Genomic DNA, 20,618 nt, shown 5'->3' with positions numbered 1-20,618 from the left:
TGTACCGTCACTTGCTGTGGAGTGAGCAGTCTTTGTAAAACGGGGTGTGGTTAAATAAGACGCTAAAACAGTAAAAACTTCACTTATATATACAATATTGTACAGTATGATATCCTTTATTTATTATATCGTGCTAGTGATTAGGTCCAGTGTATAAAATAAGCAATAGAAGTTCAGAGAGCGACAATAATCATAGCATGCGGCATATGTACGTCTTTTAACATGGGGCTAAATGGAGAAAACTTGATTGCATTATTTGAGAGTCACCCCATATTTTTAGACCTTTATACTTTTAGTATGTTATAAAGGTACCTTGAGGGTAATCAATACTAATGAGATCGGTAGTGTTGCAGTTTTTTCCCCGTCAAATGCTAAATGGCTTGGACTATTCAGTTTAGGTGGCTGTTGATATTGTCAATGTTTATTTTCTATAATGTCCCTCGTTGAGGTTCTCACTTGATGCAAACAATTGAGGAATTGGGATTTGATTCGGACCATGACCGGTATGTTATATATCCAATGTACTGAATAGTTAACTGCTTCTCAGTCAAAATCTTGGAAAACATTTTAATTACTTGATGCAGTTGCGAATGAGGAAGAGGGAGATGCGTACTCCTGTGATCACTTTTCATCCATTCTGCTTTGATCTCATGAACCAACCCCTTAAGGGACATCTCCTGCCAACGTGTTAACCAAATCAGGATGGATTTTCTGCCTTTCTCTGTCAATTTTATCATGGTGCATTTAACGTGTCTAGAATGAAAAATTAACAAGTTGGAAGTATCGAAAGTGAAGAAAGAAAACGAATGTCTATTTTCAATTTCCCCCTCTCCCCTCCCCCACAAACCCCTTGCATTCCCCCTACCCTCACCGTTACCCATATCCCTTGTTTGTCTGTCTCCATCTATTTGGAGACAATAATCCCAATCCGATTTGTCCTGCTGTTGGCATTCACCCCTTCTCTTTCTGTTGATATTCCATTTGATGTATTGAATATTGATATGTTGTGTGTTCTAGCTTTTCCACGATCCTTAACGGTGTATTTAAAAAAAAAAAAATTGTGGTACGATGGATGCAGAAATGGCAAATGCGTTTTGAGCCAATCTGTGTTCCAATGGACACAAATTCACATTATTCCAGTTCAAACTTCCAGCTTCCAAACGAGTTTGGATGTACTATTTGGACTTCATATTGGCACAAGCATATGCCAACCTAGCTGATTCCTCCATAATGTCGTAATCCATCCGTGCCACCAGTGTCGTGTTTAATACGCCCCCCCCCCCCCCACACCGCCTAAGTTATCCTGATGAGACTTTGTTTGCAAATTTTAAGCTTTGTAAGCCTTATTCTGCAACATGTCAACTTCGAAAATTGTTTTTAATCCCAAAGTTTGTTCTTGCATTTTTTTTTTTTAATGACAGTTTTCTTAATTTTTTTTTGTCCTAATATGATTTGAGTCTGGTATAGGAGTTTGTATTTGAATTGCATGTAGAGGACAAAACACAGTACACATCAGTGTGCTTTTGCATGTATTGCAAAGATGTTAGTAGATGAATGTATTGCCACAGTATATGGGATTTGATCCTGGGATCCCCAGCACCATAAGCTAAAGTGTAAATGCCAAACGAGCCATCTCAAACGATGAAATTGTGCATGAGAAACTAAATATGAAGGCATAGCATTTTATCATCAAAACTAAATAATGACCACAATTTGGTGTGAGAGTCTGAGGTTGAACACTCGGTCCTTTTGCGCATCAACTTGTTGTGGCCCTCCCCGCTCTGTAACCATATATTGAGCTGACGGCCCTGGATACACGAGGCTCGGATGGAAGGCATCCAGTGGGAAATGAATGTATTGAATAGCCTGGCCGAGCTCGCTTGTGCTGCCTCATGCCTGCAGGGGAGATATGAAGTAGTTTTAATTGCTAAGATTTCTTTCTTCAATACTCGGTGCAGTTTGATTTTAATTTGAACTCAGTAGGACATAATGAACATCACTTGTACATGTTTGCAAGGTATGCAAGTTGTTGCATCACTGCTTTACTTAACAGGTTTGTGGGATGTCATGGAGTGTAGTTTATTTGGACTGTTTCACATTTTCATCGAGGACACCATCTCGAGTGGTGTTGTTTTCGTCAATCGTCTCATCGAGAATCCTGCAAATGTATGTCACCATGACAAGTGCATGCCAAATAATATAATGATTCACATTTTCAAATGCAGATTAAGAATACTGAAAATGCCATGTAATATATCACAAAATTGTATTTGTACGTTTTCTTTTTGCATTTTTGTGCAAAACAAAAACAAAAAACGACAAAACAAAAAAATCCACAGCAGCGATGTGCTTGAGCTGGAAGCAACAGGATATCTAAATGTCAAGATTTTACCACTGCACGAATACATGTCCCGATGGCTTTTGCCGAAGTGCTAGACTTTGGTATTTGGGCCTTTGCGGATTGCAGCAGCACGGGTCAATTTGCACCTCAGTGGGCGCACAGGTAGAAGGAACGTCATTATTTTTTAGATCAAAATGTTCCCTTTAACGAGGCAAAACAGCTGGGCAGAAATTTGTCATGAGAATCAAAGGGCAATTGATTGCCAAGAGTTTAATTGATTAAGCACATACAGTATATGCACTTTAAAAGACATTTTGTACACATCGTGTTGTCGAATCCCCCCACCGTCCCCCTTGCATATTTGATGTTCCTTCGGGTGCTGCTCGGCTGCTGTGTTTTTTGTTTTTTTAAATCTGTGCTGTATTCTGCTACATATCATTCTGGCCTTTGCAGGCATTGATTACATAATCTCTTGGCTCCACTAGCTAGCTAGTTAGTTTTGTAGCTTTACAAGATGCTGAACCTACACTGAGCTCCATATTTGAATGCACCAGATGCCCAAGTGCAATTTTTATTCTTTTAAATATGTCCCATATGACTTTCACTTCAAATGTAATTTTGCCCTGCCAGCATGCCAGGATCTCACTGCCATTCGTCATACTAGCGGGCACTCCTGCTCCTTTCTCGGCCCACCAAGAGTGGGCAATATGTTTTAGCACAGTCTTGGAAATGCACTTTATAATTTTTGTCATTTTTAAAATAAATGTTATTGATCACAAATCATACTCGATATCATAAGATAAATGAGGATTATTTGTAGTTCCGGCTATCACCAAAGGTGGCGCTATTTCTGCCACGTCAATTTTGGAGTCCTGGTGACATTCATGTTAGCTCCATTATACTAAATAATAGTCTTCAAACCAGGTCTACTTCCTACTTCCCCCTCACCTATGAGTGAATAAGATACCAGCTGAGACCCAGTCCCCCTTTTAACCTATGATATGTGAAAGGGTTCAAAATGTAAAATCAACAAAGCACAATCTACCTGGAATTAAAGCTCGTCATGTGCAAACCTAAATATTGTTTATGGGAATTTAGATGGCATGTCTGGAATTTCGACACTTTTTAACTCAACTGGACTACGTTTAACTCAACTGGTCCAGTTGAGTTCATCACATACTGAACCGTCCGTCGTCGTCTGTTGTCGTCGTCGTCTGTCGTCTGTCGTCCGTTAACTTTTCAACGTTAACACTCCAGCGTCCACAAATATCAACCGATTCTGATCAAACTTGACATGCAGCATCCTTACCCCAAGGACCAGGTTGGTATTACATTTCAGCCCGATCTGTTGAAAATGGCGGACTTAGGCGACCATTTTGTTTTTGGTCATCAAAACGACATTAACACTAGCATCCACAAATATTAACAGATTTTGATCAAACTTAGAATGTTTAACCCTTACCACGCAAGGTAGGTTGCTATTGCATTCCAACCCGATCCATCACAAAATGGCCGCCATAGGCCGCCATATTGTTTTCAGCTCCGAAACGACGTTAAGACTCCAACGTCCACAAATATTTATGGATTTTGATCAAACTTGGTGTGTGAGACTCTTACCACACAAGGTAGGTTGCTATCGCATGTCAACCCGATCTGTCACAAAATGGCCGCCATAGGCCGGCATATACAAGTATAAGGATACAAGGACCTTAAAATTATTACACAAGGTTGTTGGCTTTTCATTCAAGTCAAATCTAGTACAGACAACTGACCTACTTTAAAGTTGTCCAGTCAGTTCAGTTGAGTTCTGCTTCCCTGGAAGCTCTAGTTTTATTTTATTCCAACCAAGAAATGAAATTCTGTTTGAATTTTGTTTTTGTTTTTTGAGAAACCATTTGGTCTCCAGGTCCATACCCCATCATTCAACTATAAGTTGAGGCTAAAAAGCTCCAATTTTACAGGCCTGAGGGCAGCTGATCTGTCAGCCATCCAATCAAGTGCCTTTCACTGTAGAAGGTTGAAATTCATTGACAATTTGTGCTTTGCAGTGCTTCTGGAAAGTTCTCTGTGTGATTTCACACAGTCCTTCCTCTAATGTGAAAACAGGGGTGAATAATTGTTCACAAGCATAAGTGTTGGATAGATGCTTGACACTAAGGCTCCAAGCACATCTTGGTACATGTTTAACAATCCATATATATATATTGTTACGGTTTTTAGAACCTTCACTTTGTAAATTTAGTATTAAAATTTCCTATGTACATTTCCCCTTTAATTGGCTGTTAATTGAAATGAGTGCACCATAGCTAGTCCATATACAAGCATGTAGGCCACGTTGATAGAACCTTTCTATAGTTATTTCTTTATTCTATGTCAGTATAAGGCTCTGTCTCCCATTAATTGACACTGCATTGCACCGAATTGAAATAAGATAGGATCCCTCCGACACCCCCATGGCATCTTCAAAGTGCCAGTAACTTTGGGTGGGGTTATTGGCATCACCTTCACCCCAAGACTCCATTGCACACGAGGTCATCTCGGAGCAGAAGGTGGGAGGAGTCAGCAAAGCACCAGGAACAAGGTGTGGCTTTGCCAACACCTCCTCAAGGGGTAGGATCGGTGAGCCCTCGCGACCAATCAAGGCCGAGGCGAGCTCACCGATGGGCGTTTCCAACAGGCCGGCGGTTGGATCGCGACGCGACTCATAAAAAGGAGATGCGGGAAGGACTGCGGGGTCAGATGCGGGAGATGCGGGAAGGACTGCAGAGTCAGATGCGGGAGATGCGGCAGATGAAACACACATGAGCTTTGAGACCACCGCAGCTTTGAGACCACCGCAGCTTTGAGTCCACCGCAGCTTTGAGCTTTGATGGCAGTTGCGGCCGCGAAGCAACGCCGCCGTGCGAACACGCTTGAGGAGGGTCGGCGGTTGCTCACCTCGAGCCACGCGATCACACCAACCGGACCCGCATCCTTCCCGCCCTGTGATCCCACAGCTGCCTCTGGAGGGAGCTGGGCAGCTTCAGGACTTACGTCGGTCAGTCGCAGACAAGGGGATTAATCCCCCCTTGGTAAGGGGAAAAAGGGCTGACTGAGAGATCCGCAACAATATATATATATATATATATATATATATATATATATATATATATATATACGCAAAGATTTGCGGTTGGGAGTAAATCCAAATGACTCCATGGTAAGATCTCCAACCTTTAATTGAACAAACAATGACAACGTTTCGATTAACAACATGTGACAAAGCCACACGCCTCTGTTAATCTTCCTCAAGAGTGATAAAATCATCTCAACATCCCCATTATATGCAAAGTGGGCGGGGTATATGCAAAGTGGGGTGGGCAAAGCTGGACAGCCAATTAAACCGTATCACACCGCTCTCGTGAACTGACGTTACTGACCAAATTCAAAAATCAACCGCATATTAACGGTTCAAAATAATCCTGTAAGCAATGCTCGATTATAACTCAAGTGTTTAGAAAATCGATGAACAATCATTACATTTAATTAAAGGTTAAACTTGTAAATAATTAAATTGTAAATTAAATTAAAACTGTAAATATATTAAAGCAAAAATCTTTAAGATAAAATATAATTGCCATAATATCAAGAACATCACATGTGGCCCTGTGTGGTCAAGGGGAATGTGGGAAGGGGGGGGGAATAGGGGGGATAAAAATGGGGGGGGGGGGGAACCGGAGGGGGGCGGAAGCAGAGGGGGGGAGGTTTCGGATAGGGGTGGTTTGGGGGCGGCGGGGGTAGGGGAAGGGGGCAAATTGTCCGAATAAAAACCTTGTGTGACATATGTGGACTCGTTGTTCAAAGTATGGAATGCCTGCTTCGTTTACACAATAGTGGGTCAAACGCTACTAGCAAGTCAACTACCTCTTGTGTTATCGAGGTAACAGTTTCTTCTGTGTGCCAAGCCTCCAAAACACGTCTTCTGTTTCTGTTGGGTGTGGAACCCAAAATATTAACCCTATCCCATAAAGGTGTGTGGCCTTCTTTAAGGCCGTGTTTGGCAATAGCAGATCTGCTGGGATAATTACATTCAAATGCTTTTTGGTGTTCAGCAATACGTTGACCTAAGGTACTCCCGGTTTCACCCACATACTCAGCTCCACAACCACAGGGCACTACGTATACCACCCCTGACCTATCCTTCCTCAGAAGCTTGTCCTTGACCCTCATAAGAGCTTGGCGGAGGGTGAAACCCGGTTTGAAGCTAACCCTCACTCCTGCCGATTTCAAAATTCTGCCGACCCTCTGTGAAACCCCCGGTACAAAAGGCAGAACACACAAACGCTTTGGTTGTTCTCTCAGTCTCAGCCTGTTGTGTGGGGAAGCCCTTATCGTTTTCCTGTTGGGTAGCAAGCTATCAGGATAACCATTTGCCCTCAACACATTTTGAAGATGGTCCACCTCACTCATCTTGTCTTCAAAGGTAGATGGTAACTCACGTGCTCTTTTTGAGAGGGTGTGCACCACCGATCTTTTGTGTTCCATTGGATGTCAAGAATTGAAATCAAGGTAGCGATCAGTGTGTGTTGGTTTTCTGCACACCGTTACATTTAAGGCTCCTTGGGATCCCTTGTTATGTGTATCCAGGAAGGGAAGGGCTCCATTTTTCTCCTCTTCAATGGTGAAATTAATGGAGGAAAATTTTATTTATGGCCTCATGTATGATGCCCACCTCATCAGAGTGACAGATGACAAATGTGTCATCCACGTACCGGAACCAAACACGTGGTCGCACAAACAGGGCTGGAATGGTGCGTTCCTCCAAATCCTCCATCACCATGTTAGCAATCACAGCCGATACCGGGGAACCCATAGCGGTGCCATAAACCTGCTTGTAATATACCTCATTAAATACAAAGTAGGTGGAAGAGAGGCAGGTAGAAAGCATGTCACACACGTCCATCGGGCTTAAAGCTCCCACAGTCTCTTTCCATCGATCATCTTCCATCAAACGCCGGTTTGCCACCTCAATGGCCAGGGCTATGGGCACGTTGGTAAATAAAGACAACATCAAATGAAACCATGGTCTCGTGTGCTTCGATGGTGAGCTGTTTCACTCTTTCAGCAAATGAGTGAGGAGTGAGGTGGACCATCTGTGCTATTGTGCACGGTTCGCTCTGTTGTCCCCCACCAAATGCTTCAAAATGTTTGCCAAAAACTTGGATAGAGCATATGACAGACCTTAAATAAAGGTTAAACGTAAAGGTTAAACCTTAAATAAAGGTTTAACCTTAAATAAAGGTTTAACCTTTACGAAGGTTAATCTCAATGCTTGCCAGAATAAAAGCGACTGGAAGACTATCAGCTGCGGCATACAAACGTCTGTACAGCAGTAAGGGAGTGGCTCCCAGGGCCTATGGGCTACCGAAAGTGCACAAAGAGGGATTTCCGCTACGGTTAATCGTTTCCTGTATTAATGGTCCGTCATATGATCTATCCAAGTTTTTGGCAAACATTTTGAAGCATTTGGTGGGGACAACAGAGCGAACCGTGCACAATAGCACAGCATTTGCCCCCCATAGTTAGTCACACGAGCAACATATAGGCCCATTTGTAGTATAGTTATGTCTTGGTATGTGTAAGAATAGGCCATTTCCCCTGTTAGTACCTGCGTTGTGTAAAGACAGGAGAATAGGCCCCCAGTCATTTTGCTCCAACCTCCATTCTACCTCTATGTGCGCAATCCATCCAGCGTCACATTTGGCTGTCCCCTAGTCGAGTTAACACGAGGTGGGCCTCGGAAGGTGAAGGAGGGGAGCGGGGTCGGGGTGAGCGGCGTGGGGGGACGGTAAGAGCCACCAGCCAATCGGAGCTCGAGCGGAATGGCGTGAGAGGGCGTGGTGAAGAGAGTCTGGTGAGTTCCAGAAGGTTCGCGGGGCGGGTCTATATAAGCCCATACGAAAAGCCTCCGAAAGGACTTGCACCAGTGGCGCGATAGGACTTGAGGAGAAAGGACTGTGCCAGAGAATTTGCATCACTCGCCGTTGTTGAACTTTGACCCTCACAATAGAACGTGCATGCCAGGGGATAGAGGAAGAGGCGTTGGCCGTACATGTACGCGGGCGCAGCCAGACACGCCGGTAACGAAGATAGCGCATTTCGGCCATGCCAGTGAACGCGGCCATAACCGCGAGTGAATAAGCGAGTGAAGAACCGCCAGTCGCGCCAAAGTCCGCCCTCTACCGTGCGCCCCGAGATAACCCGATTGTTCAGGCGACACGCTACAAGCTCCTGCTTTCTCCTGCCTCCATCTTCACGGGACGCGCCGGGGACCGGAGAGAGCTGCACGAGAGCCATCCCTGGACGCACTGGTGAACATCATCCTGCCCATCAGCAATCCCCATGTGAGTGTGTGTGTATGAGATGGGCCCGTTTGTCCAGGGGTATTAAGCAAGACTGTAAAAGGCTGCTCTGTGTCCCTTTCCTTCTACCAATCCTTGTATTGTGTAAATAAATTCTGTTCTTCCTTCTGATTCGATCGTTCCCATGATTTCTCCATTGGCTAAGCGTGGTACGAATAGAACCGCTTGAATCGGGTTCCACCATCTATAACGGCGCGGATCACGTGTACGCAACCGCTCGGCGTATCGCCAACACACGTGGTTCGTGCGAGGCTTATTTCCTCGCTTCAGGGCAGCGCTAGTACTTAGGTAACAGCAAATTTGGTCCTGAAACCCGATTTAGCCCTGTCCGGAAGGGACGTAATAGGTCTCGGGTCGCGCCAGGTCAGTTAAGACAAGGGGACTAATCCCCCCTTGGTAAGGGAAGAAGGCCAGCGGCAGATCCACAACAATATATATGTATATATATATATATATATATATATATATATAAATATATATATATATATATATATATATATATACATATATACATATATACATACATACATACACACACACACACACACACACACACACACACACACACACACACACACACACACACACACTGGAACCCCGCTATAACGAACACCAGTATTATGAACTTCCGGATATAACGAACGAACTTCCTGTCCCCCGCATATTTAATGAGATTCTATTGTTTAACGTAAGGCAAATCAATATGGCTACACCGCCCCGTAAACGCAAGATCTTGTCAGTTGAAGACAAGCTCCGTATCATTGATCATCTCAGTCTTGGTGAGAAAGCAGCAAACCTTTCCAGAGAATACGGCATTCCTAAGAGATTGGGGTATGACCAAAGAGACCAGTTATGTCACTGGAGAAGCCTGGGCTGATATAGCGCCGCCAACGGTCAACAAGTGCTGGAAGAAATCACTCGGTGCCGCCATTTATCCTGTTGATGACGCAGCCAATGAAGAAAACACCGATCCTGAGTTTGATGAGAGTGACTATGTCCTTTTATCGGAAATTGCCAGAGATTTACAGCACATTGCTGAAGTTAATGGCGAAGATTTGGATAATCTTGCAAGATTATGGGTGGACGTTGATGAAGACGTTCCCGTGACCATTTCGATGACCGATGAAGAAATTATCGCCCCCGTTCATGAAACAACACTGCAGTGTGACATCGAAAGTGACTCTGATGACACCAATGAACCACAAGAAGTTCCAGCAACATCTGATGTAATTGCCGGACTTGAAACAGCACTTTCCTGGTTTGAAGGGCAACCAATCGACAACATTAAAGTTTTACAGCTCCGTCAGCTATTATCTTATGCACGCAAATAAAACGCCACCTCCAAGAGTAAACAATCCAAGATTACCAGTTTCTTCACGCAGTAAATTGAACATTCGGTGAATATTACATGTACTTGAAAATTTTATGTATGTACTTGAACATGTACATGTACTTGAACAATGACACAACAGCAATGCTTTTTTAAAGTTTTTTATTCGTACAATCGAACAATAAAATGTACATGAATGAACAATACAAAGAGTTTGTTGTTTTGCATATGAATAGGTGTGATAGTATGGTGATTCTTACGTTATTCAGTATTACGAACACTTCAAAATAACGAACTTTTTTTAATGTCTCCCGAGCAGTTCGTTATATCGGGGTTACAGTCACGTTAAAAAGTAAGTACACCCCATGTAAAGTTTTGACTTTTTCAACATATTTCAACATACAGCTATTTGATCTTCATTTCAACAATATTGATAGATAAAGGTGATATAATATAACAAATATCATGAAACATTTACATTTTGTAGTCCCTTGTATAATTAAAATAAATGCAAATTTCGCTTGTGGAAAAAGTAAGTACACCCTTGGCTCTAACATGTGGTATTGCCCCCTTTGGCAGAAACAACCTCAAGTAGGCGTTTCTTACAACTGTCTACCAGTCTCTGACATCGACTGGGAGAAATTTCTACCCACTCCTCCATCCAGAATTCTTTCAGCTGTGCAATGTTTGAGGGGTTTCTTGCATGCACAGCTCATTTCAATTCCCCCCACAACATCTCGATGGGATTTAGATCCGGGCTTTGACTTGGCCATTCCAGAACCCTCCATTTCTTTCTTTTCAGCCATTCCTTTGTGGATTTACTGGTATGTTTAGGGTCATTGTCATGTTGCAAGGTCCACCTTCGGTTGAGCTTCAACTTTCCAACAGATGGCCTCAAATTATCCTCAAGCACCCTCTGGTACAATGAATAATTCATAGTGGATTCTATGATTGTGAGCTGCCCAGGCCCTGATGCAGCAAAGCTGCCCCAAACCATAATATTTCCACCACCATGCTTTACAGTTGGTATCAGGTTCTTGTGGTCAAATGCTGTCTTTGGTTTTCGCCAAACATGTCTTCTGGTACTGTGGCCAAATAGCTCTACCTTTGACTCATCTGTCCAGAGCACATTGTTCCAGAAGTGCTGGTCTTTGCCTAGGTGTTCATTGGCAAACTTTAGTCTTGCCCTGATGTTCTTTCTGGACAGCAAAGGTTTCCTCCTGGCACACCTCCCATGTAGATCAAATTTGTGCAGCCTCTTTTTAATGGTAGACTTATCTACTTTGACATCAACAGTGGCAAGAGCTACCTGTAGGTCCCGTGATGACATTTTGGGGTTCTTAGAGACTTCTTTCAGCATCTTGCGGTCTACTCTCGAGCTGAACTTGCTGGGGCGGCCTGGCCTGAACAAGTTGGCAGTTGTTTGGAATCTTCTCCACTTGTAGATGATCTTCCAGACAGTCGAATGATTGATTTCAAATTGTTTGGAGATCGTTTTAAATCCCTTCCCAGACTCGTAGGCATCTATAACCTTCCTTCTGAAGGCCTCAGAGAGCTCTTTTGATCTAGGCATGATGATGCCGCACACTTCAACAACAAACAACAACAACACACAACATGCATTTTAAAGGCCATTTCCCCTGCTAGAGCGGGGGTTAGCCTTGCGGTCCCCATGACAATCTTCTCCATTTTGCCCTATTTTCTGCATCTCTCCTTGTTAACCCCCTTGCCCGCATTTCTTCTTCCACCATCTTTAGCCAAGTCTTTCTCGGTCTTCCCCGTCTTCTACTTCCTTCTACATTCATTTCCATCACTCTTCTCAACCAGTCACTTTCATCCTTCCTCAACACATGACCAAACCATCTCAACCTGTTCCTCTTCACAGCATCAATCACAGGCTCTATTCCCATCATCTTTCGCAATTCATCATTTGTCTTCCTCTCTCTCAACGATACTCCGCACATCCGTCGAACCATTCGCATTTCCACCCTTTCCAACCTTCATTGCTGCTCTACGTTCATTACCCATGTCTCGCTCCCATAAATCATAACACTTCTCACACATGCAGCATACACCTTTCCCTTCAGCTTCAACGACACTCCCCTCATCATCAGCGCGCCACTCAATTCCCGAAACTTCTTCCATGCACATCTCACTCGAGCAACCGTTGCCGAGTCTGATCCACCTTCTCCATTCAGCATGTCTCCGAGGTAGCAAAATGTTTTCACACCTTCCAGCTTCACGCCGTCTCCAAGATCCAACTCAACATTTCCTCCATCTGCAGCTCCCTCTGTGCACACCTTACATTTGAATGTAGCTGCCACACTGGTTAACGACCCTCTCAGACCACTACATTTTTGATGAACCCACTCAGCGCACATTGTACACTGAATGGAGTTCACTCCGACACCCTTCCTACACACAGCACAGGGCCACTTCCCAGTTCTTTCCACCTCACCACATGCTTTACCACTTGCCATCACCTTCGTCTTTCCGATATTCACCTTCAGACCTTTTGTCTCCATACATTCCTTCCACGTGTTCATCTTTTCCTTCAGTCCATCCATACTTTCCGCAATCAACACCAGATCATCTGCATACAACAACTCCCACGGTAAACCCTCCTTTACGTTCTGAGCCAGCACCTCCATCACAGCTACAAATAGTAGTGGACTTAGTACCGACCCCTGATGCACTCCCACCTTCACCTCAAACTCACCACTGTTCCCGTCCTTCGTCCTTACAGCTGTGCGCGCTCTTTTGTACATTGCCATCACTACTCTGATCAACCATTCCTCCACTCCTAACTTCCTCAATGCCCATGTCAATACTTTGCGTGGAACCCGATCGAATGCTTTCTCCAGATCAACAAACCCAAGAAACAACTTCTTCCTCTTCTCCATGTACTTCTCCTGCAACTGCCTCACAATGAAAAGCGCGTCTGTCGTTCCTCTTCCTGGCATAAATCCAAACTGCATTTCGTCGATCTTCACTTTCTTCCTTATCCTCCTCTCCAACACCCTTTCCAATACCTTCATTCCATGCTCCAATAACTTTATCGCTCGGTACGAGCCACACTCCAGAGGGTCACCTTTCCCCTTGTATAGAGGGACGAGGGTACTCAGTTCCCAATCCACTGGAATGCGGCCTTCTTTCACCACCATGGTTCTCTTTTTGAGGCAATGTTTTTATGGCTGGATGCCCTTCCTGACGCCAACCCTCTTAGTCGCCTCTTACGACACGCAGGGATACGGCGTACCTATTTTTATCCAGGGTACACACTGGGAAACGTTTAAAACATGGAAATTCTGGGGGGGGGGGGGGGGGGGAGCGCCGTCAGCATCACGGCTGCGGTTTAAACATATTTAAATAATATTTAAACAAAACCATGAAAACAATCTGGGAAAAGTCTCTAAGTGAGAACGTGGATTTGAGAAAGCAGGAGCAGAGGTGAAAGAAAAATGAGATATAGGGGGCGGGGCACAAGTCGAGACGAGGAGGCCGCACGAGACACCAGGCCGCACCAGGTGCACGAGGCGCGAACAAAGAAACGACTAATTACACACAAATTTGCAACAACTACAAAACCAAAACCAAATAGAAACGCACAATAACACATACACAACAAAATACGCAGCGGAAATTTGACAAAGAAACGAACGGGAAAACACTCAAACTTTGATGCCGTGGAGAGATCGAAGCAAGCCCCGTCGCTCGAGGGACCGGAAGTTAGATTCTTCAACTTCAACAACTTCAATGTGAACTTCAACAACAAAGAGCAAACCAAACTAAATGTCTGAGGTTGAAATAAGACAGGTTCCTCCAAGTTCCTTTCTAACGATGTTCTAATCATTTGCACCTGAGCTGGTGCACCTGATTCTAATTTTAGGTCTTTGAAGTAGTGATAAATGTAGGGGTGTACTTACTTTTTCCACATGTGAAATTTGCATTTATGTTTATTTAAATTATACAATGGACTACAAAATGTAAATGTTTCATGATATTTGTTATATTATATCACCTTTATCTGTCAATATTGTTGAAATGAAGATCAAATAGCTGTATGTTGAAATATGTTGAAAAAGTCAAAACTTTACATGCGGTTTACTTACTTTTTCACGTGACTGTACATATATACATCCATCCATACACACACACACACACTGTATATATGTTTGCTGCCCCATGAATTTCCTGTGAGACCACGTCAGCGGCATAACCGCCACCCTGCAACTTAGTCATGCAGACCGGTAAGCAGGTGGTGCATGTGACTAAGCCACCAGTACCTGGACAAAACTTTGCAGTTGGTATCGCTGGAAATTAGAAAAAATAATTGTTGTGAGAGGTGTCTTTGATGTGTTGGTCATGGTGTACAGTATTTAATTGGAGGATGTGAATCTTGCATGATGTGTCTATACACAAGTTTTTCAGATCGGAACATTTAACAGGATTTATGCTCTTATACCAGTCTATCAATTAAAAGCATATAACCATTTCCTATGGAAATATTGGTTTTGTGCATTTAGGCCTATGGTTTGTTTGGCATCTGCAATATGCATCATATATATATATATATACAGTATATATATATATTTTAGTTATCTCTTAAATGTAAAATGCCAGCGGGAAGTACTGCTTCTGTTTTGCAGTTATTTATCATGCTATCAGGGCTCGTGTTTATCCCTCAGGATCCAACTTCCATGGCCTTTCATTGATCCAAGTCTTGTTTCATAGCTGATCACTTCCTTTAGGGGCACCATGAAATGAACGCAATTGGTCAAATGTCTGGTGCGACACCACAGCTTCCGTTTAATAAATGAGTCTGCACAGCCTCCATGGGCCCAAGGCACTTGTGTGCTCATTCCAGACTGATGGATTGTTGCGTGGTGTCATGGTTATGATTTTGGGTGATGGGCAAGAAGTCTTAACGAACAGGCCCATTATCAAACTTCAATAATTATTGAGCTTTATAGCAATGCTGTAACGGCTGGCAGGTTGTAAACCTTACCATGCATACAATTATAGTGTCCAATTTGGATGCCAGGACCGGGGTGATGGGGCAATAATAGTCGCCCAATAAATTCATATATCCATATATATATTGCCACGGTGCTGTTTCGTTTCCCACATCCATTTTTATATCTGCACACGGGTAACCCTGAATGCATAATAACCGCAATGATGCAAATTTTGTGTGTGTGTGTGTGTGTGTGTGTGTGTGTGTGTGTGTGTGTGTGTGTGTGTGTGTGTGTGTGTGTGTGTGTGTGTGTGTGTGTGTGTGTGTGTATGTATGTATATATGTATATATGTATACAATTAATTATATACAATATATAAAATTAATATACATATACAATATATATAATTTATAGATACACACACGGTGATGGGGGGGGGGGGGGGGGGGGTTGCCTGGCTGGGTGAGCTCTTCCTTGTGGAGGTTTATTGCACACACAAAGTTTCACCAAAAAAACTGAATAAGGTGCCCATAATTGCATTTTTGAGTGTATGATCTTCTGACACCGCACTAGGGGTTGGGGTCAAAAATGATACTGCTCTTGCACATTCATGCCATGCTGTTGTAACTATCATGTTTAGTGAATTTCTGCAAAACAGTTTACGAAGGGATAGTGTGGCGGACAGACATATTGACCCGATTACAATATCTCGTGCTTTTTTTAAAATATATATATATATATATATATAAGCATGGGGATAATAAAGGGATGAGTAATTTGTCCAATTTTTGTTGTTTTGTTGTTTTGAAGATGATGTCCGAGGTAATTGTGTGTGACTGTGTATAAATGCAAACTGTGTATTTCATTGACAAATTGCTCCCCTCACTGCGAATCCTCCACAGGGATAGTTTCATTTCTTCGACTCTATTATATATATATATATATGGCAAATAATTTGTCGGACATAATTCATAATTGTGTGTTTTGGAATCTTCTGTGGTGAGTTTTGTGCACCCGTCATTTTGAAGTGATTTTTCCCTGGTGTGTATATATGGGAATTAGATTACTTTAATTAGACTCGCATGTTCCCAAGGAATACCAAAAGTTATTGTAGCAGTACTGTGTGTCACTCAGTCACTCGGTCACTCAATCACTCAGTTGGTGAGTTCTCACTGGTCAGAACCACCGATAGCTATTTACCCTGGCGAGACTCTGCAATGTTACTTTATATTTTGTATCTTAATTCTTTCATCCATGTGTGCAGGTGATAGCTGTTGCCATGGACGTGTTCACAGACCCTGATATTTTCAAAGACCTGCTCGATGCATCCATCTCTCGCCGTGTGCCTGTGTACCTTGTACTGGATGAAAGATCTGCACACCTGTTTGGCAACATATGTCAGGATTTTGGCTTCACTCCCAACAATCTCATGGTAATGTTTTCCTCATTGTTGTACACTACAGGGGATGCTAGTGGTTTAGAGTTTTCTGAAGACACAAGAGCTACTGCAGCATTCCCTGAACTTGGAAAAGTAGTAGCTTTATAATCTGTAGAATTCTCACAATGAAATTAAATACTATTCCTGTTATTGATCTGTCTTGGGGACCTGTCCAATTGCTTGGGGTTGCATTACCTTTTGTAATTAATGTAACTAGGGTGTGCCCGCACGTACGTGCTTGCCCGTACGTGCGTGCAAAAAAACATGCGTGCAAACAACAACAACAAAAAAAAACTTTGAAACCACGTGGCAGTAACGACCACAGAACCCCCCCCCCCCCCTCTATTTACATGAAATGGTTTGGTCCATTCGCAAAGCCAAAGCGAACGGCTTGCGAACCCCCCCCCCCTCTATTTACATGAAATGGTTTGGTCCATTCGCAAAGCCAAAGCGAACGGCTTGCGAGTACGGTGACCATACCTTGGGAACCACTTGTCCGATTAATTTCAAACCTTGAAAAGGCACATCCTCGGGTCCCCAGCAATATACCTGGCAAGTTTCAAGTATATCGGACCGGTAGTTGTCGAGAAACAGCGGTCGCATACAGACAGACAGACACACAGAGATTACTGGAATTATAGATAGACTAGGGCGTGCCCGTACGTGGGTGCAAAAAAACATGCGTGCAAACAACAACAACAAAAAAAAACTTTGAAACCACGTGGCAGTAACGACCACAGAACCCCCCCCCCCTCTATTTACATGAAATGGTTTGGTCCATTCGCAACGACCACAGAACCCCCCCCCCCCTCTATTTACATGAAATGGTTTGGTCCATTCGCAAAGCCAAAGCGAACGGCGAACGGCTAAATCGCCATAGCTCGGTAACTACTTCTCCGATTAATTTCAAACCTTGAAAAGGCGCATCCTCGGGTCCCCAGCAATATACCTGGCAAGTTTCAAGTATATCGGACCGGTAGTTGTCGAGAAACAGCGGTCACAGACAAACACACACACACACACACACACACACACACACACACACACACACACACACAGACACACACACAGAGATTACTGGAATTATAGATAGATTAATGTAATTTTTGTAATCTAATTTATAGAATCCTCAATTTTCATCTGATTGACTTGAAATTTGAATAGGATTTACATATCGGCGAACTGAATTCAACTACCAACTATTTTTGAGATCAACATAGGTCACATGGTCAACATAGGCCAAAGGTCAACCACTTTTTTTTAGATTTCTTAAATCCTCAATTTTCATCCGATTGACTTGTAATTTGAATGGTATTTTCATATCAGCGAATTGAATGTAACCACTAACTATTTTTGAGATCAGGATAGGCCAAAAAGTTAACATAGGCCAAAGGTCAATAACCATTCCGAATTTCTAAAATCCTCAATTTTCATCCGATTGGCTTGAAATTTGAATAGGATTTTCATAGCAGTGAACTGAATTCAACCACCAACTATTTTTGATATCAACATAGGCCAAAAGGTCAACATAGGCCTAAGGTCGACCACTATTCTCAAATTTCTAAAATCCTCTTTTCATCCGATTCACTTGAAATCTGAACAGGGTTTGCATGTCTGCTTACTGAAACCAACCATCAACTATTTTTGAGGTCAACATAGGCCAAAAGATCAACATAGGCCGAATTTCTAAAATTGTCAATTTTCATCCGATTAACTAAAATTTGGAAACTATTTGCATATCAGGTCACTGAATTCAACCACTAATTATTTTTGAGGTCAAAAGGATGCTCTACCGAGTGCCATTCTACTTTGTTCTGTTTTGCCAAGTGTCGCTCTGACTGATTTTTCATTTGTCTGTCTGTTTGTTTGTCCGCACAGAATAAATATGATTTTCTCTTCAACTGTTGGTCTGATTGACAGGAAATTTACATGATAGGCACCTCAACAACATGCATTTTAAGGCCATTTTCCCTGTGAGAGCGGGGGTTATCCTTGCGGTCCACATGACAATCTTCTCCATTTTGCCCTATTTTCTGCATCTCTCCTTGTTAACCCCCTTGCCCGCATTTCTTCTTCGACCATCTTTAGCCAAGTCTTTATCGGTCTTCCCCGTCCTCCACTTCCTTCTACATTCATTTCCATCACTCTTCTCAACCAGTCACTTTCATCCTTCCTCAACACATGACCAAACCATCTCAACCTGTTCCTCTTCACAGCATCAATCACAGGCTCTTTTCCCATCATCTTTCGCAATTCATCATTTGTCTTCCTCTCTCTCAACGATACTCCGCACATCCATCGAACCATTCGCATTTCCACCCTTTCCAGCCTTCGTTGCTGCTCTACGTTCATTACCCATGTCTCGCTCCCATAAATCATAACACTTCTCACACATGCAGCATACACCTTTCCCTTTAGCTTCAACGACACTCCCCTCCTCATCAGCACACCACTCAGTTCCTGAAACGTCTTCCATACACATCTCTCTAGCAACCGTTGCCGAGTATGATCCACCTTCTCCATTCAGCATGTCTCCGAGGTAGCAAAATGTTTTCACACCTTCCAGCTTCACGCTGTCTCCAAGATCCAACTCAACATTTTCTCCATCTGCAGCTCCCTCTGTGCACACCTTGCATTTGAATGTAGCTGCCACACTGGTTAATGACCCTCTCAGACCACTACATTTTTGGTGAACCCACTCAGTGCACATTGTACCTTGAATGGAGTTCACTCCGACACCCTTCCTGCACACAGCACAGGGCCACTTCCCAGTTCTTTCCACCTCACCACATGCTTTACCACCTGCCATCACCTTCGTCTTTCCGATATTCACCTTCAGACCTTTTGTCTCCATACATTCCTTCCACTTGTTCATCTTCTCCTTCAGTCCATCCATACTTTCTGCAATCAACACCAGATCATCTGCATACCACAACTCCCACGGTAAACCCTCCTTTACGTTCTGAGCCAGCACCTCCACCTCCATCACAGCTACAAATAGTAGTGGACTTAGTACCGACTCCTGATGCACTCCCACCTTCACCTCAAACTCACCACTGTTCCCGTCCTTCGTCCTTACAGCTGTGCGTGCTCTTTTGTACATTGCCATCACTACTCTGATCAACCATTCCTCCACTCCTAACTTCCTCAATGCCCATGTCAATACTTCGCGTGGAACTCTATCGAATGCTTTCTCCAGATCAACAAACCCAAGAAACAACTTCTTCCTCTTCTCCATGTACTTCTCCTGCAACTGCCTCACAATAAAGAGCGCGTCTGTCGTTCCTCTCCCTGGCATAAATCCAAACTGCATTTTGTCGATCTTCACCTTCTTCCTTATCCTCCTCTCCAACACCCTTTCCAATACCTTCATTCCATGCTCCAATAACTTTATCGCTCGGTACGAGCCACACTCCAGAGGGTCGCCTTTCCCCTTGTATAGAGGGACGAGGGTACTCAGTTCCCAATCCACTGGAATGCAGCCTTTTTTCACCACCAGATTACAGATCTCTGTCATTCTCTTCACACCCCAACTTCCTGCTGCCTTCAACATATCTCCCACAACTCCCGTCGGCCCTTCCGGCACCTCCTCCTGTATAATTATTTTAATGATGATTATGATGCCATTGGACACATGGTGTGGGTGCCATCTTATAAAAACCGAAAAACTTTGCACCTCTATCCCTGAAGGTGCTGCATAGACAAAATTGAGACATGGTTCATTGTAAAGAACTCTCCATGCAGAATAACATATGTTAATGATGTCATAGGTGCCTCCATTATGACGTCATAATTCGACAAGTACAAAACTTCACCTGATCAAGATGAAATTTCTTGAGTATCATCGATGTATAAATTGGTGGAGAAAGAAAAAATGACATCGGTCATGTGGTTCGGCCGCCATATTTGTTTTAACACAAAAGCCTTAAAAACCACTAAAAACACGTCATGGCGAGGGTCTGCAATCTCTGCTCTTTCTTGTTTACATATTGCATTCACCAAATATGTTGGGGAAGTGTGAGGAGAAAATGGATGCTCCTCCCCTCCACTTCCCCACTCCCCCAACAGATGACAACTGGAATGGCACTTGGTAGCATTTGGCAATCACACCTCTACCAGGCTAAACAGAGTTTGCATTTTGTATCCCACT

At 43.3% G+C, this 20,618-nt stretch overlaps 1 protein-coding gene across 1 annotated transcript in view; it reads left to right on the top strand.

The window, feature by feature from the left end:
• LOC137434146 (protein FAM83D-like) overlaps positions 1–20,618 on the top strand; it is a 91,387-nt gene that overhangs the window by 40,116 nt on the left and 30,653 nt on the right. The window contains exon 2 of the mRNA XM_078785735.1: positions 16,295–16,462. Coding sequence (XP_078641861.1) covers positions 16,295–16,462 — 168 coding nt within the window. The remainder of the gene's footprint in view (positions 1–16,294; positions 16,463–20,618) is intronic.

This window comes from Myxine glutinosa, chromosome 10 (genome assembly GCF_964187855.1).
Source record: "Myxine glutinosa chromosome 10, kmMyxGlut1.1, whole genome shotgun sequence".
Lineage (NCBI taxonomy): Eukaryota > Metazoa > Chordata > Myxini > Myxiniformes > Myxinidae > Myxine > Myxine glutinosa.
This window is presented reverse-complemented; position numbering and strand designations above follow the sequence as displayed.